We start from the raw sequence: 18,190 nt of genomic DNA, 5'->3' as shown, positions 1-18,190 counted from the left end.
TATTTAATCACGATAAGAGAAATCAGGGATTACATTGATTATATCATTAGGTTGATAGTTGTTGACATTGTATTGGATAAGATAATGGATTAATTATTAACATACAAGACTGAATAAAATGTTAATTATGCCTTAACTTTATGTCATACCAAATTAGTTTTTACAGTTGGCTGTTTTATATACCATAGTTTAAAAAGTTCATAGATGTCCAACTGTTGTGATTCAAAACAATAAATGTCTATTTTAGGTCAAGTTTGAACAAGGCAATGTGTAATTACAGTTCACATGCAATTATTTCATATATCAAACTAAAACCAAGTGAACATGAGAACTAACAAATTCCAATAAATATTATGATCATTTGATTGATCCATTGATAATCAGCATGATGAGATTGATCCCAGTCCCTGTTGGAGTCAGTCAGAGCATTTCCATAGAGAGCCACTTTGCATCAGCAGCACCATGCTCCAGTGCTCTGGGAGAGTTTATAGTCCTGAGAGTTGAAGACTGGATGACTGACAGCTGTCCTTCATGACAACACAAGACACAGAAATCCTCCTCATCAAAAACATGACTTTGGTCTCCGTCCTCATCTGGACTCTCCTCTGCTGCTGCTTCACAGGTAAAGTCCAGAGAATCCAACTCCTCTATCAACATCTGTCCCTCTGAAATGAAGCCCACAAAACCATGACTCTGTTTTATCTTTCTGTCTCTGTGTCCTCAGAGTCCAGAGGTCAGGTCACAGTGACTCAGCCTGGAGCAGTGAGATCTGCTGTAGGAGGCTCAGTCACCATCAGATGTAGAGTCAGTCCTGCTCCGAGCTATTTCCACTGGTATCAACAGAGAGATGGAGAAAAACCTAAACTTCTCATTAAAAACACTTCCACTCGAGAATCAGGGATACCAGGTCGTTTTACAGGCAGTGGATCAAACTCTGACTTCACTCTGAGCATCAGTGGAGTCCAGGCTGAAGATGCAGCAGTTTACTACTGTAAGGGACATAATTTTATCAATAGTCAGGAGGTGTTCACACAGTGAAAAAGCGTTGTACAAAAACCTCCCTCAGCTGCAGAGGAACTGATCTGATCCACAGCTGCACTGAAAGTAAAATATCATAATGTTTGAACACAACATTATGTAATAATGTTTTACACTGAACATTTTGACTTTACTACAATTAACTTAAAGCAGAAGTAAGTGGTCCGGTCGTTTTCGCTAATGCTGCGTTCCAGGCAGGCTTTTGAAATCGTAAATTACAGCTTCAAGTCACGACTTACGACTTTGTAGCGTTCCAGGCAACCCACTCGTGTTTTTCCGACCTGTTTTACCGGTGAAAGTCACTATAACGGACACTCGTAACTTCCGACTGGTGAACTTGTACCAGATCGAACTGGTACGACTTCACGGTCGGAAAAATACGAGTTTCCTTGAACGCACCATAACAGTCCTCGTCCCTACGTCACCACATTCACGGTGTTCCTTGGCTGCACACACAGCCCTGCATGCCGTTCTCTCTCCTCATTGGATAAAAACTGTAGGATACGATAAATGTTTTCTCCTCGGCTGAGCAGAGCAGAGTGACTGAGAGACCCGTGTTTCAGTCCAAACACTCTATGTAAGTGATTGCTGTCGGAAGATATAACTATTTAAGTCTTATATTAACACAAATATATCACTTACTTCTGCTTTAATTTTCTTTTTTTATTCATTTTAGTCAAAGTCAGAGTGACAGACATCACAGATGAGTTAGCTTCACATCACACAGTGTTTCTCTTGTTCAGAATTAAGGTTTTATAGAGAGTATTTTACTGATGGATCCAACAAACACAGTGAGTGAAGGGACATGATGTTGTTGAGCTTCAGTTGTAAATCAGTTTCAGTTAAAGATTATTTCAAGTTTTTGTTGAGAAGTGTTAAATATCATTGAAGAAAATAATAGACTTAATTTATGTCATAAATCCTTGATCCTTTTAGGTCTTTTAGGTTTAGGTAACTCATATACAACTATTATTTAAAAATATTTTACCACAATAAGAGAAAACAATCAATTCATTGATTATATCATTATGTTAATAGTTGTACCAGTATCAGAGTTCCAGTGAGTCAGGTCTGGACTGGGGACACTGGTCTGTCCTCAGTGTCTCTGAGACCAGAATCTGGGAGCTCTGGGTCATTTCAAATATTTTATTAAACTTAACTCCCTCTAGTGGACTGCGGCAGAGGAGACTTTTACTCTGTTGGTTTTCTTCAGACTGGATGAAACTTCTCGTCAGTTTTTTCACTTCCCTCTTTCAGCCCAGTAACCATGAACAGACAGGCATCACTGCTGATCCATGACAACGGTTTCAGAACAAAATATGAAAAAGTTCAAAACCCCTCTTTTGTGTTAATGTTTAATCTCTAAAATATAAATTCAAAGTTTAAATGAAAAAGTCACAAAATGAGAAATGTTCTAAACTGTGTCTAAAAAAATATCATTTAAAAAAGAGAAAATATGTTGCTCATTTAATTAACATATTAAAACTAATGAAATTAATCCCTCATTCATTCATTTTCTATACCACTTATCCTGCAGAAGGGTGAAGGGTGAACTGGAGCCTGTCTCAGCTGACTTCGGGTGAGAGGCAGGATACACCCTGGACAGGTCGCCAGTCTGTTGCAGGGCAAACATATACAGACAGACAACCATTCAGTCTTATGGGCAATTTATATCATATGTGTTGCCAATTAACCTAACCTGAAGGTCTTTGGTTTGTGGGAGCAAGCCGGTCGGACACCTCTAGCTGAGGCGACAGTGCTAACCACTGCAACACCGTGCCGCCCCGATGAATCCACTTGATCCAAATTTCTTTTTAAACTTAACAGTGATGTAGGTAATTTCACAGATTCTGTGAAAAATGTAATATTTTAGAAAATCTGTGAAAAAATATGAGAATGTATTTTGTCCCTGTGCTTGTTTTAAAATGTTAAGACACAATTGTATTTTCTCAATACGTAATATAATGTCCAAATATCACTGTCAAAATTTTAAAGTGAGAACAGTTTGCCTGTGATGTGATGAAGAAAACCCTGAAGTTTCTTTAAATCACAAATCTCAACTACAATTTTTCATGAATGTCCAACTGTTGTGATTCAAAACAATAAATGTCTATTTTGGTCACGTTTGAACAAGGCAATATGTGGTTACAGTTCGCATGCAATTCTTTCAGATATCAAACTAAAACCATGTGAAAATGAGAACTAACAAATTCCAATAAATATTATGATTATTTGATTGATCCATTGATAATCATCATGATCAGATTGATCCCAGTCCCTGTTGGAGTCAGTCAGAGCATTTCCATAGAGAGCCACTTTGCATCAGCAGCACCATGCTCCAGTGCTCTGGGAGAGTTTATAGTCCTGAGAGTTGAAGACTGGATGACTGACAGCTGTCCTTCATGACAACACAAGACACAGAAATCCTCCTCATCAAAAACATGACTTTGGTCTCCGTCCTCATCTGGACTCTCCTCTGCTGCTGCTTCACAGGTAAAGTCCAGAGAATCCAACTCCTCTATCAACATCTGTCCCTCTGAAATGAAGCCCACAAAACCATGACTCTGTTTTATCTTTCTGTCTCTGTGTCCTCAGAGTCCAGAGGTCAGGTCACACTGACTCAGCCTGGAGCAGTGAGATCTGCTGTAGGAGGCTCAGTCACCATCAGATGTAGTGTCAGTGTTGCGAGCTATTTCCACTGGTACCAACAGAGAGATGGAGAAAAACCTAAACTCCTTATTTACTACACTTCCAATCGAGCATCAGGGATTCCTGGTCGTTTTACAGGCAGTGGATTAAACTCTGACTTCACTCTGAGCATCAGTGGAGTCCAGGCTGAAGATGCAGCAGTTTACTACTGTCATAGTGTACACAACAGTCCATGGACGTTCACACAGTGAAAAAGCGTCGTACAAAAACCTCCCTCAGTCAAAGTGAACAGAAACTGAGCTAACTGCTGCAGCTGGAAGATACTGCAGAGACTGATACAGTTCACTGAGGACACACACACACACAGTACGTTTACATGACACTTGAAAAAACCAAATTATTGCCTTAATCCGACTATAACTGGATAACTGAAGTGCATGTAAACACCTTAGTCCGACTGAAATCGGAGTTGAGAACTCCGATTAAGACACCCAGATAATGCGATTGGAATTCGATTTTCTCCGTCATGTATACACCTTAGTCGGAGTATAACTGGACAATGCATGTGCGCATGCTTCACAACCGTAGAGACGGCACCAAGTGGAGCAGAGAAGCCGCCTGAACCCCGCAAAGTAAAGAAAGAAAAAACAACGTCAGCGCAGATTCCATGCATTTCACACACAGCACAACCAGCCAGATTGTTTTATTAGAGAGGGAGAGAGAGAGAGAGAGGAAGCCCGTATCCTATTCTCAGCGCACATCCAGCCCAGACTGGCGCGTCTGGTCGGGAACTGCAGTTGAGAATTTATTAACAAGCTTATAAGTTGTTTATATTCAGTTTTTTACGAGGTGACAGAAAAGTCAACAGGACAGGCGGCGTATTAACCCGCTGAAACAACGGGTGACGGCGCATGAGGGGGCGGACCCGTCAGTTATTCGATTTTCTCAGTTGCATGTATATTGAGACAAGGACAGAAGTCCGACTTGACGCCAAAATCGAATTTTGAGCATAGCTCGATTAAGCTCTGCATGTAAACGTACTGACAGTTCCAGTGAAAAAGCCCAATCAGACCATTAATATCACAACTACATCAAGCACAGTCAGCTCCACTGACGTCCATACATCCATCTGATTCAATATTAAGGAAACATCAATGTCCACAGACTATGTTAAAGTCTCTGCACACTGAAGCCTCACATCTGCAATGTCACAAGTGTTTTCTCTGGCAGAAACACTGGCTGTGTCATTAACATAATGGGCCCTAGTTTCCTAGACCGGGCGAAGTCTAAGTGCAGCGCAGCTTCGCCACGCCAACGAGGCGTGTCCAGGTCCATTTCACAAGTTTGCTGGACAGCGCAGTCCGACTTACGCCAGCGCAAGCCCTCCCCTCGTCCCTCCTACCGGCGCAAACGGCAAAGGGGGAGGAGACAGGGCGGAAGGGAGACAGGAGTAGGAGAAGTGGGATTAACACAGCCGATTCGGATCTTCACCAATCAAATGAGCTCCTCTCCTCACCTTTAACTGCGCCGTGGGCGATGCGCACTGCAAGTTTGTCATTTTATACTTTGCCAGTGGCCGAACCTCTCCCAGGAGGAAACAGCTGTTTTGGTCCGGAGGTCCGAACTCAGAGTGGCCGAATAATGAGTTCACTAATATCCTTAATAAGGTTTGATCTGATACACTGAGAACCGCTGCCCAGTGTAAGAAACAACAACTAATAAACTAATAAAGAAACTCACATTTATTCATTTCAATGTATTATTCCCTGTGTGAGAAAGATGAGAGGTGTACACTAATCACAACATAAACAAACACCATGCGGGATGAAATCAGCGTAAAGGACGCTCTCTCTCTCTCTCTCTCTCTCTCTCTCTCTGTCCTCCTCTCTTTTTTTTCTGTGATAGAGATGCTGCTGAGTATAGGCTATGTACTGACTATCTGATACCAAGACTGTTGTGGTGGGCTAAGAGAGATGATGATTTGTGTTTTGTTTTTCATGCCGCGTGACGACGCAGTCGCCCTCTAATAAATTAATAAGTAAATAAATAAATAAAGGGGATCATGTATCTCAACACAGCAGCAAAATGCAGTCATCCACCCTCAGTCCTGCTCTTGGGACATCCACAGCTGCTTTTCAGTGCCAGTTCGTCCCTGCTGTGTTAATTCAGGTGGAGTTTCCATTGTGTGCCGACAGCCTTTGATCTCTGCTTTGATCTGACGTCAGATGTGACGGGACAATCTATATAGATATAAATTCACATGTTGATCCCATTAGTTGCATTAAATAGTGGTTATTGTGGATATTTATTCCATTGAAATGTGCCTGGAACTGTGGAAATCTGCCTGTGAGGTCTTGGTGACGTGTGTGCACTGCAGGTCAGTCAGCCAAACTTCCACTGCACCTGCTGCGCTTCGCCCTGCGCTGAGAGTAGACCTGGTTTGAGGTGGCGAGATTTCAGCGCAACCTCGGCGGGACATTTTCGCATGAAACTTCCACTGCACCAAGCTGAATCTGTGACGCCTCCCCCTGCTGCGCGGCCACGCCTATCTCAGCGCAGCGCGATCTGCCAATCTGCCAATCTGACTTTGCGCTAGGCTGCGCTGGTCGAAACTTGCATTAGACCGGCTGCGTTACCTTGTGCCACCTGCGCTGCGCCAAGAAACTAGGGCCCATTGTGTCTGAAACACAACACAAACTGTACATGACACAAAAGTGTAGCCAGAGGATTAAACTGAACTTTGAACACAATTCGCTGATAAACAGTTTCAGGAGGAACTTTGGTATCTAATGTCTGAGATGCTCTGATCAAATATTTATTACTGCTAGAAAAATGGATCATAGCAACAAAAAAATAAATAAACTAGAGGGGACTAAAGATGGCGCCTTGTGGAACTCCAGGAGTAAATTTGGTTATAGCAGATGAACATAAAGCAAGTTAGAAAAAAAGCATCTGGTGATGACTGATTAACACTGTGAGAGAAAATAAGAGGGACATGTGCTGTTTATATATAAGCCAACAGTATCAGTGGCTGCGCTTTAAAATTTCTTATATGAAATCATATCCAGAGTTTTAATCAGTGAGGATGATTGAATGAGTCAGTTGTTCCAGCAGTGAGGAGGACACAGCATGATGTGTTGAGGACAGCTCCAGTTGAGTGACTCTGTGTGTTTGCATATGTGTCCTTCCTCTCTGCTCCCAGCCGTTAAGAGGCCAGTGTTGATCAGTGTGTGTCCAGGCCTTTCACAGCCACTGACACCACAGCAGCTCAATGATGATGTCTGTGACTCTACTGCTGGCCACCCTGGGGCTCCTTGTTCACGGTGAGACTCTCTGCTGAAAACTTTGCTTCAGGATGGAACCAGGTTCACCACAATGATGTTCTGCTATGATGGAGAAACACTGAAACCAGCAGCATTGACCTTCTTCCATCTATGCTCCATGTTCAAGAAATGATCCTCTTCTATTTGGATGTTGATCTTTCTCCAAGATGGATTTGTCTCAATAACTCTTCTCATCTTGTTGATATTTTTCAGGTTCATTGGGAGAAATCATCCTGACTCAGACTCCTGGAGCTCAGTCTGTTGTTCTAGGTCAGACTGTTTCTCTCAGATGTAAAACCAGCTCAACTGTTAGTGGTGACCTACAGTGGTACCTTCAGAGATCTGGAGAAGCTCCGAAACTCCTGATCTATAATGATGTAACCCGTTACTCTGGAGTCCCAGAACGTTTTAGTGGAAGTAAATCCAGCAACACTGACTTCACTCTGACCATCAGTGGAGTTCAGACTGAAGACGCAGGAGTTTATTACTGTCAACAGGATGAAACCCGCCCATTCACACAGTGATACAACGTCGTACAAAAACCTCCCTCAGAACTGACCTGACTCAACAGCTGCACTGAAACTAAAACGTGGTTTGACTTCAACATATTCTCATGTTGTAAAAAGATTTTCCCCAAATAAGTATTCTATTCACTAAATTTACAATTTAAGGTAATTTTTATCAAACCAGTACTATTTAATCAAATGGCTCCGTTTGAGTTGTTAATATTTCCTATTCAGATTTTAACAAACACATAGGTGTCAATCAATATAATACATTGTGAAGAAAAAATCAAATAAATCTAAACTTACTTAATTTACTGCAAAAACAATGTCATAACAAAATATTTATTTCAAATTGAACTCAAAATATCCATCAAATGAAGGATTCTTTTTTTTTTTTTTTTTACAGATAGCATTACAGTTCAAATGTCTAATTTTCCCACATGAAATATTGAATAAAAAAAGCACAGTTGAACTATATCATCTGTCATAAAGAGAAACAAAGGAGAGCTGCAGAGTGAGTGCATACTCAGTGAATATCATTCTATGCTGATGATACTTGACTTTATATCCCCAAAAGATACAGAGACATTACATTTCTGTTTGTCAAACACCACAGAAGTTGACTAGTCCAATTTGCCATTCAGGGCTACCAATTTATTAATAGAAAAATATTAAACGTATGAGAAAAAAAGTCGTTTGTGGGTGTGAATGTGAATGTTTTTTTGTCTTTTTAAAAATGTTTTCTGTATATAAATCAGTGGAGGGATTGATCAAGTGTTATTTCATATAACTGACAAAGAATCATCATCTTATGACAAACCAAAGACAGAATCAAAATGTATTTGATGAACAGATCTTTATTTTCTGGAAATAGTGAAATTACATGATAGAAAACTTTCAAACACATCAGAGAGAAAGACAGAACATGGTAATGAAAGAACGGGAGAGTGTTAGAGAGAACAGAGTAAAACCAGTAGTAGAGTCCCAGTGAGTCAGCTCAGGACTAAGGACACTGGTCTCTCCTCAGTGTCTCTGAGACCAGAGACTGGGAGCCCTGGGTGGCCTCACAGGTCACAGAGCCCAGCTTCCTCCACTGGTCTGCAGGGAGCCTCAGGGTGCTGCTCCAGCTGTAGAGGCCGTCCTTCCCCAGCACCCCGGGGCTCCTGCTCTCCTCCCAGCTGCTGCTGCTGCTGCCGTCCACCTTCCAGACCAGACTCCAGTCTGAGGGGAAGCCCTTGTTGGCCAGGCACATGAGCGTGGCCTTCCCCTGCTGCTGCAGCTCCTCACTGGAGGGGGGCAGCACCGTCAGGGTGGGACGGGTATCACCTAGGAGACACAGACCATAAACTGTCAATCCAACAGCAGCCACTAGGACACCTTTACTGTGTGAGAGCTGGTTTTGTCCTTTAAGGAGTTTCTGTCAGATGTTTTTCTGCTCCACCAGTCACTCACTCACACATTGTTTCACTTCCCTTCAAGAAGCCTCTCATGCACATCAGCACAGAGACAATCATCATACAGTTTGACCTGAAACATATCAAACTACTCTAGAAATACATGAAGCTCATTTAGGAAACAATCATACATTTTTCATGAGTTTGATTTTCAGGTGCAACACAAACATTCATCAAATAATCTGACAACGATCAAATGTTTCTCGAGTGGAAAATACTCCTCATTGAACAAACTCTTAAAATGATTCAAATGAACAATGGAGACAATGAATCACATGTTTCAAAGGGATTTCAAAAACTAGTACTACTACTACTACTATGAAACAATATATTAAATATACAATATATTAAAAAAACAAATGATGTTTGACCATTTCTACAGTTCAACTTCAATTCAATCATGGCAGGCATGCGACAAGAAAGGCCCTACGTTTAACTCTACGATTAAGAAGGAGAAATAAAAACACAAATATGAAAAATATAGTTAATAAAATAAAAGATTTTATATGCTAAAAACTAAAAAAAGAAAAAAATAGTTTTAGTATTTTTGCAGAAACTTACTTCCAAGCTCCAGTCTGGTTCCTCCACCAAAAGTCCACCACAGTGATACAAAGTCATTGAGCCGTCGTACAAAAACCTCTCACTGTAGAGACACGGCTCTCTGACTCTGTCACACTGAACTACTCTCATCTACAAGATTTTATCATGAAACTTTAACATAAATGTTTTGTATCTGTTTCTCAATTGTTTATCCTCTTTATGTTGCAAAATTTGAAGTCATAATTTTTTTTTTTTAAAGAATAAATATTTATAATAATCACGAAATATATTTAAAAACAAATGATGTTTGACCATTTCTACAGTTCAACTTCAATTCAATCATGGCAGGCATACGACAAGAAAGGCCCTATGTTTAACTCCACGATTAAGAAGGAGAAATAAAAACACAAATATGAAAAATATAGTTAATAAAATAAAAGATTTTATATGCTAAAAACTAAAAAAAGAAAAAACTCTTTTTAGTATTTTTGCAGAAACTTACTTCCAAGCTCCAGTCTGGTTCCTCCACCGAACGTGTACCACAGTGATACAAAGTCATTGAGCCGTCGTACAAAAACCTCTCACTGTGGAGACACGGCTCTCTGACTCTGAAACAAACAAACTCACCATAATTAGTCTGTTTATAACGTTTTGGCAGCAGATGTGGGAAATGACAACAACACAGTACAAAAAGGACAATAATTATCGACAATTTTTAATATTTGTTCATTTTAAGAAAAATCTACACTTTCAAAAATGTTTTAAGACATGAGAAAATATAATCGGAATTAAAGAAGCTCAAGCAGATAAAACCTAAACAGCATTAAAAAAGCACTTCCTGATCAATATACTCATCAACTGATTGATTGATTGATTGATTGATTGATTGATCCCAGTCCCTGTTGGAGTCAGTCAGAGCATTTCCATAGAGAGCCACTTTGCATCAGCAGCACCATGCTCCAGTGCTCTGGGAGAGTTTATAGTCCTGAGAGTTGAAGACTGGATGACTGACAGCTGTCCTTCATGACAACACAAGACACAGAAATCCTCCTCATCAAAAACATGACTTTGGTCTCCGTCCTCATCTGGACTCTCCTCTGCTGCTGCTTCACAGGTAAAGTCCAGAGAATCCAACTCCTCTATCAACATCTGTCCCTCTGAAATGAAGCCCACAAAACCATGACTCTGTTTTATCTTTCTGTCTCTGTGTCCTCAGAGTCCAGAGGTCAGTACACAGTGACTCAGCCTGGAGCAGTGAGCTCTGCTGTAGGAGGCTCAGTCACCATCAACTGTAGAACCAGTCACAGGGTAGATGATGGGACAGATGTCTACTGGTACCAGCAGAAATCTGGAGGAACTCCTAAACTTCTTATTTACTATGGCAATCGAGCATCAGGGATTCCAGGTCGTTTTACGGGCAGTGGAAGAGACACTGACTTCACTCTGAACATCAGTGGAGTCCAGACTGAAGATGCAGCAGTTTATTATTGCAAGGGTGAATTCTATTACAGCAGTCGGTTTTCGTTCACACAGTGAAAAAGCATCCCTCAGTGAAACTGAACTGAAACTGAACTGACTGCTGCAGCTGGAAGATACCGCAGAGACTGATACAGTTCACTGAGGACACACATACACACACAGACTAATAATTTCATATATTTTACAAGATAAGATAAGATACGATAAGATTAGCCTTTATTGTCTCATAGAGTGGAGAAATTTGTCTTCGGTAATCAAGAGAGAAACACTCACATTTACAAACACACACCCACCTGCCTATCCATGAGATCCTTTCTCACTCAGACACCTCTACTCACACAGTAACATGCGTAATATTGCCCAGTGATAATCCATAAATCCCACAAGACAACGCTACTCTCTCTATCTCTGACTGAGAGACCGTAGTGTCTGTGTCCCTTGTTAAGAGACAGAAAACATATCAATATAATTATGTTTAGTGGTACCTGCATTCATTTGAATACAATCTGGAAAGGAGAGGTGAGCTGACACAGCCTTGGGAAACTCCTGTGTATTAGAAAGTGTTGAATTAACCTTGACCTGTTGTGTCCTGACTGTAAGAAAGGCCTGATACAATTGAACCAAGGTGGAATTCACCTCCATCTGTTGTAGCTTTGTTAAAAGGATTTGAGGCAGAATCGTATTGTAGCTGAACTAAAATCCATGAAAACTGATCTAGCAAAGACATTAGTATCTTCTAAGTGCTTCAGTATGAGACGGGACATGGTACATAAGGCATCAGTACTACTCCAGTACATCCCTAGATGCAAATTGATAGGGATCAAGAAGATGTTGGACCTGTCTACCAAGTTCTCCAAACATAATGGGCCCTAGTCTCGTAGACCGGGTGAAGTCTAACATCAGCGCAGCTTCGCCACGCCAACGGGGTGTGGCCCAGGGCCATTTCGCAAGATTGGTGGGCCGCGCAGTCAGACTTAGACCAGCGCAGCCCCTCCCCTCGTCCCTCCCACCGGCGCAAACGGTGAAGAGGGATGAGAGAGGGCGGGAGGGAGACAGGAGGAGGAGAGAAAGGCGTGGAGTGGGTTTGACACAGCCGAGTCAGATCTTCACCAATCAAAGGAGCTCCTCTCCTCACCTTTAACTGCGCGGCGGGTGATGCAAGTTTGTCATTTTATACTTTGACATGGACGGAGGAGACAGCGACGCCAGAGGCCGAACCTCTCCCAGGAGGAAACAACTGTTTTGGTCCGGAGGTCCGAGCTCAGAGTGACCAATAATGAGTTTACTAATATACTTAACCAGGATTGATCTGATACACTGAGAACGGCTGCTCAATGTAAGAAACAACAACTAATAAACTAATAAAGAAACTCACATTTATTCAAACCCTGTGTAAGACAGATGAGAGGTGTAGGCTACACTAATCACAACATAAACAAAGACCATGTGGATGAAATCAAAGGACGCGCTCTCTCTCTCTCCCTCTCTCTCTCTCTCTCTCTGTCCGTCTCTTTTTTTTCTGTGATAGAGATGCTGAGTATACTGTAGTAGGCTATATACTGACTATCTGATACCGAGGCTGTTGTGGTGGACTAAGAGAGATGATGATTTGTGTTTTGTTTTTCATTACGGCTGCGTGATGCGGTCGCTCGCGCTAATGAATTAATAAGTAAATAAATAAAGTGGATCATCACAAGGGCAGAGTGGTATCTCAACACGGCAGCGACATGCAGTCATCCACCCTCAGTCCTGCTTGGGACATCCACAGCTGCTTTTCAGTGCCAGTTCGTCCCTGCTGTGTTAATTCAGGTGGAGTTTCCTTTACGCGCCGACAGCCTTTGATCTCTGCTTTGATCTGATGTCAGATGTGACGGGACAATCTATATAGATATAAATTCACGTGTTGATTCCGTTAGTTGCATTAAATAGTGGTTATTGTGGATATTTATTGCATTGAAATGTGTCTGGAACTGTGGAGATCTGCCTGTGAGGTCTTGGTGACGTGTGTGCACTGCAGGTCAGTCAGCCAAACTTCCACTGCACCTGCTGCGCTCCGCCCTGCGCTGAGAGTAGACCTGGTTGGAGGTGGCGAGCTTTCAGCGCAACCTCGGCGGGACATTTTCGCACAAAACTTCCACTGCACCAAGCTGAATCTGTGACGCCTCCCCCTGCTGCGCGGCCACGCCTATCTCAGCGCAGCGCGATCTGCCAATCTTCCAATCTGACTTTGCGCTAGGCTGCGCTGGTCGAAACTTGCATTAGACCGGCTGCGCTACCTTGCGCCACCTGCGCTGCGCCAGCAAACTAGGGCCCAATACGTTCAAAGGATTTCATGATGAATGACGTTGTTGCAACTGGTCTGTAGTCATTATTCCATTGTGGGCATGGTGTCTTTGCCATTGTGCTGCTGGTATACTGTGTGTTACAGTACTAAATATACTTCAACACTGGTCTCCAACTTTATTAATTTCAGCATAAACGTTCAGTAGACATCATATTGCATCATATTTCTATGATCTACATTTTGTTGGGTTAGGGTTAGGTTATATGTGTCCTTAGTGAACTGTATCAGTCTCTGCAGTATCTTACAGCTGCAACAGTCAGTTCAGTTTCTGTTCACTTTGACTGAGGGAGGTTTTTGTACGATGCTTTTTCACTGTGTGAACACCCACTTGCTGTTGATATAGTGAGCACCCTGACAGTAGTAAACTGCTGCATCTTCAGCCTGGACTCCACTGATGCTCAGAGTGAAGTCAGAGTTTGATCCACTGCCTGTAAAACGACCTGGAATACCTGATTCTCGAGTGGAAGCATTATAAATGAGGAGTTTAGGTTTTTCCCCATCTCTCTGTTGGTACCAGTGGAAATAGTTGTTGCCGTAAACATCCTGACTGAATCTACATCTGATGGTGACTGAGCCTCCTACAGCAGAGCTCACTGCTCCAGGCTGAGTCACTGTGACCTGACCTCTGGACTCTGAGGACACAGAGACAGAAAGATAAAACAGAGTCATGGTTTTGTGGGCTTCATTTCAGAGCGACAGATGTTGATAGAGGAGTTGGAATCTCTAGACTTTACCTGTGAAGCAGCAGCAGAGGAGAGTCCAGATGAGGACGGAGACCAAAGTCATGTTTTTGATGAGGAGGATTTCTGTGTCTTGTGTTGTCATGAAGGACAGCTGTCAGTTATCCAGTCTTCAACTCTCAGGACTATAAACTCTCCCAGAGCACTGGAGCATGGTGCTGCTGATGCAAAGTGGCTCTCTATGGAAATGCTCTGACTGACTCCAACAGGGACTGGGATCAATCTGATCATCCTGATTATCAATGGATCAATGACATTAATGGAATAAATATTAGAAATCCTGAAAAACCCAGGTTAAGGCTTTCTGAAATGTCATATATTGTACTAATTTAAACACGAGCAGTCACGATACAACATGATGATGTGTTGAGGACAGCTCCAGTTGAGTGACTCTGTGTGTTTGCATTGTGACAACCCCAAGTGGTTGTGTGTATGTGTGAGTGTGTGTGTGCGGCGCCCCTCTCGCTCTCTGTCTCTCCTTCCCTCAGGATTACTCATGGGCCTCCGGTGTGCGTGCCGTAGGGGGGCGTGGCTATGTTCCTAAAAGCCGGGTGGAGATCGCCGTCTCCCTCTCTCTCATCCCATTCATGACCTGGCGTCCTGCAGCTCCCCCGCTGCGACTGTCCTCGTGGTTTTAATGCACAGACAACACCTACATATCCATCCATGCACCCGCACTCACCACTGATATCCTCCACTACTGATTGTTTACCTTTGATTGTTGTTACAAATAAATAAGATTATTGTCGGCACCTTCCCCTCTCCGCGTGTTGTTTGTCAGGAAAAGGAGCCAGTCCTGACAAATGGGGGCTCGTCCGGGGTTGTTGAGACCAGTCTGTTTTTTCTCAAGAAAGTTCAATCGACATCAGGCCAACTATTCCGTGATAGAAAAGGAGGCTTTGGGTCTCATTCTGGCCTTACAGCATTTTGAGGTGTACGTAGGTGGGACGGCACCTTTAATTGTTTACACAGATCACAACCCTTTGACATTCTTAGGTTCCTTGAAAACTCCAAATCAGAGACTGGTCAGGTGGTCTCTCTTTTTGCAGGGTTATGATTTAGACATACGCCATATTAAAGGGCAAGATAATATCCTGGCAGATGCTTTGTCTAGGGCGCCTCTGCCTTAGAGTTAATGGGGTATTGGGTCAGTTGTGCATTGTTAATCTTGTATGTATGATGACATGCAACTTTATCCCCGCTTTCACACTCCTGCTCCTCCGTCCTTTCAAACTCTTAAATAGGCTTCCCCGGTACCAGGTTGCAGAGTTCTGGGATGGCTGGGTGAGTTGGGTTGGGTTTTTGCAGTGGGAATTGTTCATGTAATTCATGTTATTTGGAGTATGGTTACAACTGTAAATGGGTAACATGTAGCTGGTCCTGCCACCCTTACTAGCTTGGGGGTTTATTGTGCCGGTTCCCCTTTGGGGTCCCGTCTTAAGGGGGGGGGTGTGACAACCCCAAGTGGTTGTGTGTATGTGTGAGTGTGTGTGTGCGGCGCCCCTCTCGCTCTCTGTCTCTCCTTCCCTCAGGATTACTCATGGGCCTCCGGTGTGCGTGCCGTAGGGGGGCGTGGCTATGTTCCTAAAAGCCGGGTGGAGATCGCCGTCTCCCTCTCTCTCATCCCATTCATGACCTGGCGTCCTGCAGCTCCCCCGCTGCGACTGTCCTCGTGGTTTTAATGCACAGACAACACCTACATATCCATCCATGCACCCGCACTCACCACTGATATCCTCCACTACTGATTGTTTACCTTTGATTGTTGTTACAAATAAATAAGATTATTGTCGGCACCTTCCCCTCTCCGCGTGTTGTTTGTCAGGAAAAGGAGCCAGTCCTGACAGCATATGTGTCCTTCCTCTCTGCTCCCAGCCGTTAAGAGGCCAGTGTTGATCAGTGTGTGTCCAGGCCTTTCACAGCCACTGACACCACAGCAGCTCAATGATGATGTCTGTGACTCTACTGCTGGCCACCCTGGGGCTCCTTGTTCAGGGTGAGACTCTCTGCTGAAAACTTTGCTTCAGGATGGAACCAGGTTCACCACAATGATGTTCAGCTATGATGGAGAAACACTGAAACCAGCAGCATTGACCTTCTTCCATCTATTCTCCATGTTCAAGAAATGATCCTCTTCTGTTTGGATGTTGATCTTTCTCCAAGATGGATTTGTCTCAATAACTCTTCCCCTCTTGTTGATGTTTTTCAGGTTCATCAGGAGAAATCATCCTGACTCAGACTCCTGGAGCTCAGTCTGTTGTTCTAGGTCAGACTGTTTCTCTCAGATGTAAAGCCAGTTCAAGTATTTCTAATAACCTTCATTGGTACCTTCAGAAACCTGGAGAAGCTCCCAAACTTCTGATTCGTTATGCAACAACTCGACATTCTGGAGTTTCAGATCGTTTCAGTGGAAGTTATTCTAATAGTGACTACACTCTGACCATCAGTGGAGTTCAGACTGAAGATGCAGGAGATTATTACTGTCAGAAGAGTGGCAGTTTTCCGTTCACACAGTAAAACAGCGTCGTACAAAAACCCTCCTCAGCTGCAGAGGAACTGATCTGACTCAACAGCTGCAATGAAACTAGAGCACTTCAAGTTTGCCACGATAGAAATATGGTATCTATTCAATTTATCAAGGACAACAATGTCAACTTAAATGTTTCTAAATACAAAACATTAAGATGTAATTCAATTAAAGCAGAAATAATTAACACAGGCAGAAATAGTTAACACAATCAGAAATGATTAACACAAATAATAGGTGTCAGTTACTGTAATGTGAACACAAAATTGATATGTTGAATATATTATGACAATGAAATAAATTTAAAATCTCATTAATAGATATATATTTTAACAGATTCTAAGGGCAAATTCCAAAATGGTTACATTTCCAAACTGCACTCCAAATAATATGAATGAAGACATTTTCATATAAGTAGGATGATACAATTTACATGTAAAATTTGCCACGTCCACTCATTCCCATTATGTCACAAATCTCACACAATTAAGAAAATCACAGATCACAACCACAACTAATCATCGTCAATTTGTAGTTTAACTATTAATTATATAAATGGATTCTACACACATGAACAAGGACAAAGTACTCCACAAGAACTAATGATAGAACAAAACCATTCAAGAAACATTTGAAAACAGATTGTAAAAGGAACTGTGGCACAGCTCTTAAGCAAAATCATATTGATGTTTTGGTTTGTCCATTCGAGACAGAAAATCTAAAAAAGCCAATAATCTTTCTACTGCATCCACATGTTCTGACATCAGCGCAGAGAAGGTCAGATGTCACATGAGGAAGACATGCACATAGTTGCTTGTCAATAAGTCTTTTATTATGACTCTATGTTTCATGAACCAGCTGTTAAAGCCAAGACGTTGGAAAAGAGACAGCACATGTTTTACTTTAATGAGATGCACTGAAAAAAGCTTTATAATCGAAGTGTTTTATTATAATTAATTATTGAAGCAAACACCACTGTTGAAATCTATGTCAGCCCTGTTAAAAACAGACACAGAGGGAGAGCTGCAGAGTTAGTGGATATCTTTCTATACTGATGATACCTGACTTTATATTTGTGTTTCTGAAACATGCACAACATTTGGTGGAGTTGTGTCAAACAACAAAGAACAATCAGCTGTTTAATAGTTCCATATTTTAATCAGGGAGTGAAAATTATGAATTTTTGAATTGAAAATTTAAAAATAAAACACTTTGAATCCACACTTTGTTTTTTGTAGACAATTCAATTTTTGAAGGGTTAAGTTGTGTTTCATATAACTGTGAAAGTAACATTATCTGTTGATAAAAAACAAAGACAGAATCTAAATTTATTTGATGAACAGATCTTTATTTTCTGGAAATAATGAAATTAAAAACATGAGGAAAAACAGTCAAACAAATCACAGAGAAAGACAGAACATGATAATGAAAGAACGAGAGAGAGTGTTAGAGAGAACAGAGAAAAACCAGTAGTAGAGTCCCAGTGAGTCAGCTCAGGACTAAGGACACTGGTCTCTCCTCAGTGTCTCTGAGACCAGAGTCTGGGAGCCCTGGGTGGCCTCACAGGTCACAGAGCCCAGCTTCCTCCAC

The 18,190-nt window shown here is 42.0% G+C and overlaps 1 pseudogene and 1 gene segment (V, D, J or C); both read right to left on the bottom strand.

Annotated features, from left to right (window-relative positions):
* LOC146978156 (Ig kappa-b4 chain C region pseudogene) overlaps positions 1-18,190 on the bottom strand; it is a 92,912-nt pseudogene that overhangs the window by 27,852 nt on the left and 46,870 nt on the right. The window lies entirely within an intron of this gene.
* Positions 8,483-14,148, bottom strand: LOC146978161 (Ig kappa chain V-III region MOPC 63-like). The segment is given in 4 exon segments: positions 8,483-8,842; positions 9,532-9,569; positions 13,656-13,965; positions 14,068-14,148. Coding segments are annotated over 4 exon segments (723 nt in total).

Source organism: Trachurus japonicus, chromosome 11 (genome assembly GCF_045865225.1).
Source record: "Trachurus japonicus isolate A0001 chromosome 11, Traja_1.0".
NCBI lineage: Eukaryota > Metazoa > Chordata > Actinopteri > Carangiformes > Carangidae > Trachurus > Trachurus japonicus.
This window is presented reverse-complemented; position numbering and strand designations above follow the sequence as displayed.